Below are 13,417 nucleotides of genomic sequence, written 5' to 3'. Positions count from 1 at the left end.
ACAAAATGTTATTCCCAAAATTTCCTTTCTACTACAAGTAGTCATCCAATTTAAATCATGATGTAGAAAAAAACTATAATAGGAGATTTAATTTAACACATTTATGAAAATGTTATACATTCAACTAGTAATAGACCACTATTGTGCAATAAGTTTATTAAAAACTGCTACTGCCGTTTTTTATAAACTTTTATTGTACAATAGTGGTATTTTACTAGTTGAATGTTACTTTGTATTTTATTATGTACAAGGTTGTCCTTTGACATGTTTAGTTTATGAAAATGCACAAAAATGCCAATTAAGAACAAACTAAATGACAGGTAATTAAATTGAACTAATTTTAATTTATATTTTACATCAACACTGCATGCAAATTATGAATCAATTTGTTAAGAAAAGGTGCGTGAACTGCAAAAACAAACGTAAAAATTTAAATTAATTTTTTATATTTATTAAAAAATTCGCATTTAATTTTTATTTGAAAAGCAATTTTTTAATTTTATATCGAAACTGTACAAGTTCCATCAGGTCCGGACTGGCTCGTTTGGGGGCCCTCGGCTAAAGATTGAAGAGGGGAACCCTTACCGGGCAGTGTGGGGGTATGGAATAAAAAACTAAACTATTTATACTACAAAAATTAACGTTTGAAGTGTACGAGATTATATGTGCACATGAATTTGAAACGTCAAACGCTTCTAAAGAAAAAGGACCTATATGAAAAATTGATTATAAGTATTTTGGGGCCCCCTTGAGCCGGGGACCCTCGGCGATCGCCGACCAGCCCAGTCCGGGCCTGAGCTCCATTTAAGAATGTTTTTAATCAGCTCTTTTATTTGATATTTATGCACAGGTTAAATTAGGTTTAAGTCCACTAATTAGAGTACAAGTTGTCTAACTATAATACTCCACAATGGCTCTCTGACGATGTTATCATTTGGTTATTTTAAATTTTAGCTTCCTTTACAACTGTCCAAAGAATCAGAGATTCGTAATACAGGTGGCAATGATAAAGCTGCCACTTGCTTTAAGATCTAGTGTCATTTATACATTTCAATTAAAAAATTCATAATTATTAGGCATGTGCGAGTACGCAATTTTGTTCGAGTACTCGGCTCGAAGCTTGAAAATCATTTTTTGAAAAGCTCGAAAATGGTTCGAGCCTCAAATCGAGGCCTAGGCTTAAATTTCGAGTACTCTAAACTATTATTCTTACCAAGGCACTACTCGCGAGCTTGTAAAAATGGCGGGAAAAGCTACAAAAAAAATTCTATAGTCCCGCCTTAAGATTTCTTATTGGGTGAGGTACAAGTCCTAGTTGTTTCTGAATTTTAAATGTAGAAAACAAAACTAAAACCATAAGTTACATTACATATAGTGCCCTAGCTGCTTATTGTTAGTTTTTTTGGCGGTTCATCAGTCCACTATTTTATTATTGTAATCCCTTGTATGGCCAGTTATTAATTTAGACTTCTCAAATACGGCTTCAAATAAACGTAAAAGCTCTGGCAGTAATTGATAAATATAGTATATTTTTGAAAAATGTTTTACTTAATAAACCCAATTACTCAGAGCGTTTTTAAGCTAAATCTATCACTGAGTACTTGAAACCCCCTTTATAAAGCTAGGTCTTAGTAATTATTCAAGTACTCGAAACCCTCTTTTTAAGCTAAGCCTAATTCTTCGAATACTCGAAACCACATTTTAAGCTATGCCTAAAAGCTCCATAGCTCGGTAAGATTTTAAAGCTCGGCTCAATACTCGAAAAGTGAAATTTTTAATACTTGAAGCTCGACTCGAAACCCAAAAATCAAGGCTCTTTAGCTTTGACTACTCTATTGAAAGTTTAGTGGCTGAAATTTATAAGATATCAATACTGCAAATGCAGTGGTGGATTAAGCCGATTAGACGCTCTAGGCGATAAAATTTCGAGGCACTTTTGGTTTAGCGTTTACATTAATAATTCGTGAATTATATTAAATATTGCATCTTTTACTTTTTCTGCTGTGGAAGTTTTCAACTAGGAACTTATCAAGCTTGGGGGCCGCCAGTCTCTTAATCCGCCACTGGCAAATGTTCATTAGTAGTGTATGAAGTTTAAAAACATTCACGCATAATATCTTAGAAAATGCCTAGTAGATGATATAGCCCCGGGCGGTTACTTTTTTCTGGTTTACATTATAAAAGCTACTAATAAATGGATATTTTCCTTACCTCTAGAGGCCTAGATATGTCTGTACACTTTTCTTTTGAGCTTTCCTGCTGACTAGTATTTTCCACCGTGTTCGCGTCTGTTTCTGTTAAAAGGTTTCTCTCATTTTCATCTTTTTCATCTTCCATTGGACTGTCAAGATCGACAGCTAGCCTGAATAATTAAAAGTTAAGCAGTATATGGCACTTGCAAGGTAGCAATTCACATAAAACAAATCAATTGTAACTCACCATTAAATGGAAATTAAAATCAATAACTTGAAAATCATAAAAGTGCAAAAAAGTTTCAACTAAGCAACTGCTTAGAAACTAAATGTGAAAATTTCAAATAGAACCAAATTATAGAATTATAAAATAAAAAAAAGTCACTTTGATATTGAACGTTGCATTAAAAACACTTTTACCACCTATATTATTATATATGTGAAATATCTGTAATCAAGATTTCAATTATTTCAGTGTATGTCTTTAACTAGTGAGGAGCGCACAACTAGAGGCTTCGTCTAAGGTCCAAATTCCGATTGCAAAAGGTATCAAAAATGATCACAACTGTCTATCAGCAAAGAGCTTATCACCATTTTTGTGTACTACATAGAAGTCATGCTACATTCTCCATACTTTCTAAAAATTAACTGTGAGGGATTTTTCTTTACCAAAGTATTTTGAATTATAGCACAGAATTCACCTATCAACTACCAATATCAAATCTGTGACACACTTTAAAGGAACTTCTAAATTGAAGACATTCCATCCTATATTATTGAATCATTTATAATGAGTGGTCAGAAATTGGGTCAAAAACAAATAACCATACCTCCAGAGAAACTGGAAGTGGGTCTAGGGCTGTTATCTCATCCTCTCATCATTGAATATTGCTAAAATTAAATCTTCCTCATTGTCAACCCCTCTCTAACCCGTTAGTTATTCCTTAAGGGTCACCTGATAGTATTAACGAAGGCAAGTACATAAAGTTTCATTTGAAAATACCTATAATAATAATAATGAGTGAATAATTTTATATATTATTCACTTTCAAGATCTCCTGTCTAAGTGTAAGCCTAGTAAACCTTGGTCAATCAAACACCGGCTGCTATATTTACGGCACCAAATATGTATTAATTTTATTTAACAATATAAAAATTACCACCAAAAAACAAATAAAATAATAAACGTTACCTGTAACAATCTGATGGAGCTTTTATGTACTGCGGCATATTTTCAAACACTGCACGAAATTCTTCAAACTGGGGATCGGCCATTTTCAGTTTTTGATGACATGGAGTAATAATTACACCAAGGCGTGGAATCATTGGAATGAAGTTGATAGTTAAAAACTTGGAAATTTCTTTCTCGGTAATATGGCAACGATGGAAAACGTGGGTAGCCTAAAATTTACTAACCTTGGGTAGTCCTAGGAGCATTATGTTACATATGCTAGGAGGATTCAAGCTAGTTTTTCTGTTCGGCTATTTAGTTTTATATTTCAAAGAAAACAAGTACAATGGACGCTTCAATAAAAGATACTCGGTTTTTACTCCCCTCTCCAAATTCATCTGGGAAGGAACTATTTCCGGTCGGTCGGTTACGGGTAGAATGGCTAGCCAAAAAGGCATATATAAGCCTAAAGGAGACGCGTTTAGGCCCTCATGAGAATTTTGCGTCAGATAAGAAATACGTTGGCTCACGTGTATAAGGAACATACTAATGTTAATTTTCGATAATATATTTTAAGGTTAAATATATAATGTTACTAAAACTAAGTATAAGAAGATACTATTATTATTATTATCATCCTCTTATGATATAAATAATTAAAATTATACGGAATATTTTTATATTACCGGGCAATTTTAAGGCTTCTCATGGAGGCAGAGTTAATTCATTTCGTATAAAATTATCTTTCGGAAAAATATGAAAACTAATTCCTTTAGAACTAAACGTATTACTTTTGCAGTACGGTATGCAACAAGTGTTTCCTTTTAACCAGGTAACTTTTTTTGGCATGTTAAAGCAAGTGTCGGCTCCTATTTTAAGGTTAGTATCATTGGCGAGCGAAAGATGTCACTAACGTAGAGTTTAGTGGAAATTGAAACAAGTTGAGCAAGCAAATTATTCCCTCAAAAGTAGGTGCCTCGACGTACCTCTTCCTTTAATTGGCTTTGCGTAATCACGTGCGCAGTTAACTTAGCTTGGATTGGCTTTTCCACAACCACGTGTTTCAATCACGTAATCTTCGACTTTCAAATAAATGACAATAAGTTTTTGAAAGTCGATAATAGATGGAAGCACCTTCCCGGCGATCTAAGCAATCATAGCCATCTTCGTTACATAGACCCAATCAAAAATACAGAGGGCAACGATAGAGCCGGCACTTGCTTTAAGGCTTAGAAAAAAACCGATGTTATGTTCTAGAAAAGTTTCCAGCTTCTAGTATTTCAACAAGCACTGTATAAATAGTAACAATGAGTCCTGGCTGTCGGAAATATTACTTCTTGGCGATTTCTGGGAAGATGTTTTATTTAAGCGCCTATTATTTTAACAAAATAATACAAATATTTATTGTGTATAATTTTAACGTAGTCAAGTTAGCCTAGTTTTTATTAGTCGTTAACTGGGCTTCATTAATTAATAGCAACTGAAAGTTTCGCTCGGCCGTCGCCAGGTAGCGTATTCAAACCTTCGCTGAGGGAGTGAGGAGGTTCTCTTTTCGAGAAGGGGAAGATGACATCCGGCCACTAAGGTGGGGGAAAACGGGGAACTTGCCTCCCGTGTTAGAGGAATAGGACGCTGATAATTTCGGTTTATGTATTTCTGATTATAGCTTACTCACATTATAAATAATAGCTTACTCACATTATACATAATAGCTTACTAACATTATACATAATAGCTTACTCACATTATACATAATAGCTTACTCACATTATACATAATAGCTTACTCACATTATACATAATAGCTTACTAACATTATACATAATAGCTTACTCACATTATACATAATAGCTTACTGACATTATACATAATAGCTTATTCACATTATACATAATAGCTTACTCACATTATACATAATAGCTTACTCACATTATACATAATAGCTTACTCACATTATACATAATAGCTTACTCACATTATAAATAATAGCTTACTGACATTATAAATAATAGCTTACTCACATTATAAATAATAGCTTACTCACATTATAAATAATAGCTTACTCACATTATAAATAATAGCTTACTCACATAATAAATAATAGCTTACTCACATTATAAATAATAGCTTACTCACATAATAAATAATAGCTTACTCACATAATAAATAATAGCTTACTCACATTATAAATAATAGCTTACTCACATTATAAATAATAGCTTACTCACATTATAAATAATAGCTTACTCACATTATAAATAATAGCTTACTCACATTATAAATAATAGCTTACTCACTTATAAATAATAGCTTACTCACATTATAAATAATAGCTTACTCACATTATAAATAATAGCTTACTCACATTATAAATAATAGCTTACTCACATTATAAATAATAGTTTACTCACATAATAAATAATAACTTACAAAACTTCTAATTAAGATCTTAGACATTCTTACAAACCTTATTAAAATTTAATACGTTAAATATATTAAATGATTTTGGATACGGTCGCTTAGGCGAAGGGTCTTCCTTGGTGGGTCCTTTACCATCCACAAAATGTAAATTACAAACGTGGTGGTGTGGTTCTAAAGTTTCAACAGTAATGCTTTGACGGTTAATCGACTCGATCCATTTTTAGGTTATGTGTATCTTTTTCCCATTCAGGTTTAGGTATGGGATAAAAAAACTATATCCTTATGGCACCGAGAGTCACTACGACAATTATCATAGCAACGGTATCTTCACATTACTAAAATTATTGAACTAGTAAAAACAACATTAGATTCTATGAATATACACACTAACTAACTAATTTCCTAAAGTAAAGTTATGGAGAGGAGTATTCGTCCTATTTTTTTTTATAGACACAAATCGGTGTCGACCGAAGGCCCTAGACACCAGCACACAATAACTGATTAATCAGGGTGAGATAAGTGTAACTCCCGGCGTATTCGTCGCCAATAAATCAAGCAACGGAATTTTTATATTCGAAAACTAGCAGACGAATTTTTTTAAAACATGTAGAAAAAGGTCGCTAATCTTTTATGTCCGCGATTCTGGCTCGCGCTGCGTTGCCGTAGAGAGAGGGGGAGAGAGGAGCCCGTAGTGGAGGAATACCCAGTGTTTCCACTTTGCGGCGAAAAAGGGCGTTTTCGGCGAAAACTGTCTCGGTGGGCACCATAAATTTTAAAACCGGCGAAAAAGCGGCGAAAACCATTGAAAACGGCGCAAATTGCGGCGAAAATATTTTTCGATATTTTCAGTCACAAAAACTAAAAAATCGTCGTCTCTGTAGTCCCTCTACTCTGCCCCCTATGTCCGCCCATTCAATTTTTATATATACCAATAAAAAATGTATAACATTTGAAGAAATAATTTTTTTTTATAAAAAAATATTGCCCAAATATAAGATTGGAAATAAAGAGAAGTAAAATATGAAGTGACACTCACTAAAAAAATTAAGGTAAATCTAATGGGGGGAAATTGCGGTGAAAACGGCGGCGAAAATCGCCTATAGAACCGGTTTCCTCTTCCATAAAAACTTGTTGACGTTAAAGATAATAATTAATGTAGGGAGCTGTTGGCTCCCGTGGCAGGAAGGGCTTGCCACCACCCTCCCACGCATCGTAACCCGGCCACCTGAATTAATGGCTACAAAAGTCGCTTGAGGACTTAAGCCTAAGGTGGTGCCTTGGGTAATAGCTAAGACCATTTACACCTGGACTGCAATGAAGATAGGCGTTGTTGTTAGGCTAGTGTCGCCGCTACCCCAACGCCACCATCGTTATTTAGAGGCAACTATCGTCCACAAGGGAATTCGGGCTGAAAAAACGCGTTCACTTCGCGCTCCTTTCGTTCATAGCGTTGCGCTCGCCTCTCCCGACATTTTACTCGGTCGCCCCGCGAGTCGTGACCAATTTTAGCCCGTTATTTACGGCGTCAAGGCTTAAGTGGAAACCACATGGCAAAGTTTATTGAAATTTCACCCAAAACGTTTTGGGAACTTGTTGAAGGTATGTATAATTATGAATTATTAATGCGACAAGCACACGTAAAATCGTTTAGGCTGGTTGTTCGAGTATCGACTCTTCAAATCTTTCATTGTAAGGTCTAACCTACCACAAGCCTTGACCCACTTATCACAATTGGCACGTTCAAGTTTTACACTGGGAATCTTAGTTAACTTAATATTGTCTTGAATATACCGCTTATCGTTTTTGCATGCACCATAAGAGCACCGAATAGCCGGCATTATTGTTGCCTAGGGCCCTAGGCTTAACCACTTAACGGCGGCAACGGCCGAGAAGTTGCAGACCACCGAAAATTTATTTAGACCCCCGCTAGAAATGAAGAGGAACCCCGAGTCCGAGAAAAACAGCGGAAGAGAGCGCGAACCGTTCGCCTCTTAAAGAAGGGTGATAATAAAAGGGGGGGGGGGGTTGCTGCATGTTTGTGGATTACTTTCGCGGATTTTCTCCACTTGGTGGTGTTTTGTAGCGGACACTCGGAAATCGGAGTTATAACGTTGGCATTGTAGTCCAGGTGTAAATGGTCTTAGGTATTAGCCTAGCTGTTTATTATTGTTTATTATAAATTAGAGAAGTTTTTCTGGGAATGTACAAGCCACAATCATCGTCTGGAGAGGATCTATTTTTGTGCATTAAAGATATGTTATTGAGACTTGGATTAGGCATAGATAAATGGAGAGGCCATTGTTTTGATGGAGCAGCAAATATGTCTGGCCGAGTGAAAGGTGTTCAAAATCGAATTACGGAAGAACAACTGAAATATCTCTATGTGCACTGCAACAATCATTATCTGGATTTGGCACTGCAGTGTTCTTTAATTTGTGACGCTATGAGCCTTGTAAAAGACGTTTCAAATATATAATACTATACTCAGCGGAGTATTATATTTATTTATCTAAAATAAAAACAAAAAAACACGAAAAGTCCACTTTCCCGCCAGCAGCCAAGCCTTTCATTTCCAGCCAATTTTCTGGAAAAAAAGCCCAATAGGCGCTTAAATAAATCCTCCTCCCAGGAAATCGCCAAGAGGTCATATTACCGAGAGCTAGGACCCGGAAGGTATTTTTAATATAGTGCTTGTAGAAATAATGGAAGTGTTTTTGCCAATCCTTAATATTTCCATTATTTTAACAAGCACTATATAAACAGTGACTTGCAGGTCCTGGCTCACCTAAATATTACTTCTTGGCGCTTTCATGAGAGGATAATTTATTGAAGCGTCTATTGGCTGCTTTCCAGCCCAATGTGGCATCCCTGCCTTGGCCATGGGGAAGGAGATTTTCGTCTACATTTTCTATCCTCAAAACAAAAATAAATGTATACGTTTCACATATTCTGGTATTTCAAAGTACATTGTAGAATAGCTATTATACCAAGTTCTCACCTGCAGTGTCACAAGCTGAAAGTGCTAACCACTCTGCACAACAATTAGGTTATTTTAAGAGCCAATAGATGGCGGTGCGATAATTGAAACTTGCTTATTGGCAAATATAATCTAAAAATCGAACGCGGATGTGGTTTCAAATTACTTTCAAAGAAATGTAATAAGATTTCTTGTTACGTACAAGGTGTTGGCAATGTTGTAGTTGCTCAAAAGATAAGAATGTATAAGTGCCGCATGTAAACTTTATTAACAACGAAAGCGTTAATACATTTCCACTTCGAAATTTACAAAGTGTGAACTGTGAACTTTGGCACAACAATAAATCTATATGTCAAACTACTTGACTTTTGTCCCGCTACTAACGATGGCAAACTTTCGTATTCAGACTTTGCAATTAGTTGGGGATACTGAAATTGATAGACACTTTGTCTTTCAAAAGTGGAGTAGTTTGAATCTATTTGTAACACAAATACATTTAAAACATAATATATTTAACGGTATTTAGCGACTTTCTCAAATAATTTTACATTACCATGTATTTTACATTACTTTAAATGCATATAATATATATATATAAAAAAAAAATCGGTCTGACTTGCTATTGATAGACAACGGAATAGCTATCTATGCATATATAATTAATTATTTTACAGATAATGAGACAAGGCTCGATCACAATGATTTCAATCTTTTTATAGCGTTCTCTAGTTTCATCGTTTCGGTCTTGACGGACTCTGCGAGACTGGTCAGCTTGTCCACAGTGTCCAGTACCGTGACGCTCTGGGTGAAAGGATCATACCTCACTTCGTAAGGTCGATAAATCTTGCGGTTAACGAAGCTCCTAAAATTTAAATCGTGTCAAAGTACAAATAAATAGCTTAGAACCTTTTTTTGTAAAGAAATACCAAGGATGTATTTATACTTAGGGATAATAACTATATTGTTATGATTCGCGGGCACCATGGCCTAGTTCCCCCTAGTGGGATAACGGAAAATGTTTCTATCTCGTTTTACAACATGAGTTTTATGGAACCTATAAGATACTGGGTCGGTCTGATTTGTTTTACGGGAGCATCTTTCTGTTGGATAGAGAGGTGGTTTAGGATAAATTCTAAAAATCCCAAAGTATAAATAAATTCGCGTCTGAAACGAGTCTAGGTGGCGTAACGGTGCTAGCTTCTCCGAGGTTGATCTATTTAACCCATTTATTTGTATTTCTTCATGGAGTTGTTATGGCATACTTATTATGTTACATTTTGGATTCTGGATTTGCATTGGTTATATTCGATCAAATCCCAAGCAAAACGTTTTAACAAAAGTAATCTATCTCTTACCAAAAGTGACATAATTACCAAAAGTGTGTCAATCGGACCTATTTCTTAATGAATGTTACTGGCGAAATACAAGTTGGGAGGGGAGAAGGGAAAGTATGCCTTGGGGAGGGAAGGAAGTTAAAACCAACAATTAACGCCTCCTAGTGAGGAACGGAGGAACTAAGTAGCACTGGTCAAAGTTAGTGTATTTTTTGATTTTTCGTCGTTCTGTGGAGATGATTTCGCCATCTACCTACGATATAATACCATAGACTAAAAAATATCCAGAAAGGCGACAATAAATAGTCTTTTATGTCGAGCATTCATTAAACCTTTAGCATACGAAAGTACAGGGATTGTCACACTTTTGGTAATTATGTCACTTTTGCTCTTACGAGATAATTATTTATCTACGACGTAAAAATGTAAGGCCGATTTTCCACCGAAACCGCGGATGCGTGAGCATACAAAGACACATGTTTAAAACAAATAACACTAATAGCATTGGGAATTAAAACTTCCCTTTATATATATTACTTATTTCTGGTTTTACTACCCAAGATTTAGAGGCAAGTTGAAAAGAATAATAGTACCTGAATTTTTCCTTGGCATCTTCGAAGCTTTCCGCTACAAAATAGACATCTTGATAATCTTGATCTTGATATTGTTGGACCGCGGTTTTTTCTGGGTCAAAAGGTAAAAGTTGTGGTTTTCCGGAGATACCATGCTGAATAAAGAAATCCATTATGAAGTAAATGATAGAACCATAAAGGAATAATATTATTCCATAAGTATGACCCCATTCTTCACATACAAAATTTTACTGAGAGCTATTCACAACGCCGACTATAACGGGCCACCACCCGCTAGAGAATGACGTCACCTCGTGAATAGCACTCACGAGGAGACTACCCGAGGTGATAATCACCGATTTTGTTGAAACTAGGTGGGTATGTAGACCTTATGGTAACATGAAATTTCACCAAGGGAAAAGTTGCAATGGGCATTATTTTTGCCATGGCAAGCGAAAATGTTTTTGACAACACAGTCTGTATATTGTCCCATTGAAAATAACAATTGATCAATTTTTACATATTTTGATCAAATTGACCAAAATTCATCAAAATATCATAAAATTCATTTCATTTGTCAATTTTTATCTATTTTTTTTGGTTTTGAAATTTAAATTTTTTTAAATTGTTTTTAGAAGTGCTCAGATTCCCATGTTATTTTCAATGAGAAAATATACATACTTCTTTGTCAAAAACATTTTCGGTTGCCAGGGCACAACTAATGCCCGTTGCAATTTTTCACTTGGTGAAATTTCATGTTACCATAAGGTTTACATACCCACCTAGTTTCAATAAAATCGGTGATTATCACCTCGGGTAGTCTCCTTGTCAGTAAAATATTTCCTAAAGTGGCACACTATATGGATTATTATTAATAGACCTATGATAGTATGATATCTAAATTTTACATACCAATAGTTCACCAAATGAGGACAAGAGTCCAGCCCCGTAAGCCTTAATTTTTCCTTCTTGTTTGCAGAAACCAAATTCAACGGTAAACCAGTAAAGCTTCAAGAAAAACACGTTAGAATTCAAATATATTAGAATTGTACCAACGAGCTTACTGTGGCTAGTTTTTCAATGTCTTCATCCGATGCGCCGAGGGACGCCATTCCGATCTCTTGGGAAAACTGGGCGAAGCCTGGGTCGGCCAACATCGGTATGTGTCCCAACAACTCATGGATGCAGTCACTGTTTGAAAGAAAAACACTGGATTGTAATGACTTTCTGTCTCCCATGGCTCGAACGGTCATAATAATAATTAGCTACGCTAATACCCTAGCCACCGCCCAAGTCATCTAGCGACATTCAAAGCCTTTAAATCATTTGTTCGGGTTACAAGGCGCAGGAGGGTGGTGGTAAGCCCTTCATGCCACGCGAGCCAACAGCTTCCTACACTTACTATTAAAGTTAACATCTATTTTTTTTTGGAAAGGGGAAACCAAAATTATCGATGCAAACTCCCTTTAACCTTGAGGGGAGAGAACTTGCAAAAGCAACGCGGAAGGAGTAATTCCAGAACTTCCAGTGCCTCAAGCTGGAATCTAACGCGCCTCCTTTTGCTTCTAGGCGAAAGTGCTAACCACTCTGACAAATCCCGGATTGTAAATAAATCCAGCTTAAAGCAAGGGGCGGCTCTAGTGTAGTACCTGGATGGTACGATAGATGCCGCTTTCGACAGTTCCTTCGAAATAGTGTAGTAGTTCCGATCAAGAGCCGAACGTATTTCAAAGCAATTTAAGTGGCAGCTCTATCATTGCCACCTGTATTATGAATTCCCCTGTTATTAGAGTTGGCTTTGTTCAATCAGATTCTTCGAAAAACGCGACTGGAGAGCCTGGTGCCAAATGGTAACGTCGTCAGAGAGCCATTGTCGAGAATTATAGTTCGACAACTCATACTCTAATTAGTGGACTTAAACCTAAATTATATATCCTGTGTAAAAATATTATTTATAATTGCTGTCATTTATCTTATTGACCAATTTACAAACGATCCAATCAACGCGAGGGGTACCTTTAAGTATCGCCTTTTTGATTTTGAAGCTAGCGACATTTATTGAAAAAAGAGCTACTACACGTCGAGCCGCCACTTGCTTTAAATGAACTTCAACCCTCCCAGCTCTCCCTTGAAAGTCCACAATCTACTAATATCCAGAGCGCGAGCCCAAAGAAGTAACTCTTTTATACCGGTATTTATCGATATTTCATTTCGGAATCACCTGATAACTGCTTTATATTTGCAAAAGGCCATCGATTCTCAAATCCTAAGGTTCGTATTTCCCAAATTTAACACGTTCACCATCTGGTGACCAAAGCTTAGTGTTAAATTTTAATCTTTAATTATAATACGCATCTTTTCGTTTAATTAAAATCAGTGGCGGATTCATATGGGTGTGCCCCCCATTGACGCGGGCGTCCAGCATCAAGCGCGGTTCAAGGCAAGGGGAGGGCGCCACCATGTGACTTGATGATTTGTTACTACACCCATAGCTCAAGATGTCTTTTAGCGCCCGCCCCCTTGAGTTTTTTCTGTATCCGCCACTGAATAAAATAAGTTGAAATATGAAAAGGTTCACAACTACTTTATGTTTAGCAACAGAGATTGTAGTTGATTAACTATTTTTGAAAGAGTTACGTATACTATTATCCGTGGTTAAACTTATAAACTGCCGGAGCTTCTCGTAGGGTGATACAATGAAAATATTTTGCGCTACGGTTACGATTACGATAGGGGGCGATACTTTACGGG

General features: G+C 36.0%; 2 protein-coding genes across 5 annotated transcripts in view; both read right to left on the bottom strand.

Moving 5' to 3' along the window:
- Positions 1-3,484, bottom strand: part of Aplip1 (JNK-interacting protein Aplip1) — a 28,419-nt gene extending 24,935 nt beyond the window's left edge. The window contains exons 1-3 of one of the 2 annotated variants that reach the window (XM_090165459.1): positions 3,385-3,408; positions 2,440-2,517; positions 2,212-2,362 (exon numbers count right to left, since the gene is read on the bottom strand). In XM_090165459.1, coding sequence (XP_090021585.1) covers positions 2,212-2,337 — 126 coding nt within the window. In that variant the 5' untranslated portion in view covers positions 2,338-2,362; positions 2,440-2,517; positions 3,385-3,408. Of the gene's footprint in view, positions 1-2,211; positions 2,363-2,439; positions 2,518-3,384 lie in introns of both variants that reach the window. The other variant, XM_090165458.1, reaches the window with a different exon arrangement.
- A 5,598-nt stretch (positions 3,485-9,082) lies between these two features.
- ple (tyrosine hydroxylase ple) overlaps positions 9,083-13,417 on the bottom strand; it is a 60,028-nt gene continuing 55,693 nt past the window's right edge. For all 3 annotated transcript variants that reach the window (XM_090164679.1, XM_090164678.1, XM_090164680.1), the window contains exons 10-13: positions 11,731-11,857; positions 11,579-11,674; positions 10,688-10,821; positions 9,083-9,622 (exon numbers count right to left, since the gene is read on the bottom strand). In XM_090164679.1, coding sequence (XP_090020805.1) covers positions 9,454-9,622; positions 10,688-10,821; positions 11,579-11,674; positions 11,731-11,857 — 526 coding nt within the window. In that variant the 3' untranslated portion in view covers positions 9,083-9,453. The remainder of the gene's footprint in view (positions 9,623-10,687; positions 10,822-11,578; positions 11,675-11,730; positions 11,858-13,417) is intronic.

Source organism: Leiobunum rupestre, chromosome 2 (assembly GCF_980474605.1).
Source record: "Leiobunum rupestre chromosome 2, qqLeiRupe1.1.hap1, whole genome shotgun sequence".
Lineage (NCBI taxonomy): Eukaryota > Metazoa > Arthropoda > Arachnida > Opiliones > Sclerosomatidae > Leiobunum > Leiobunum rupestre.
This window is presented reverse-complemented; position numbering and strand designations above follow the sequence as displayed.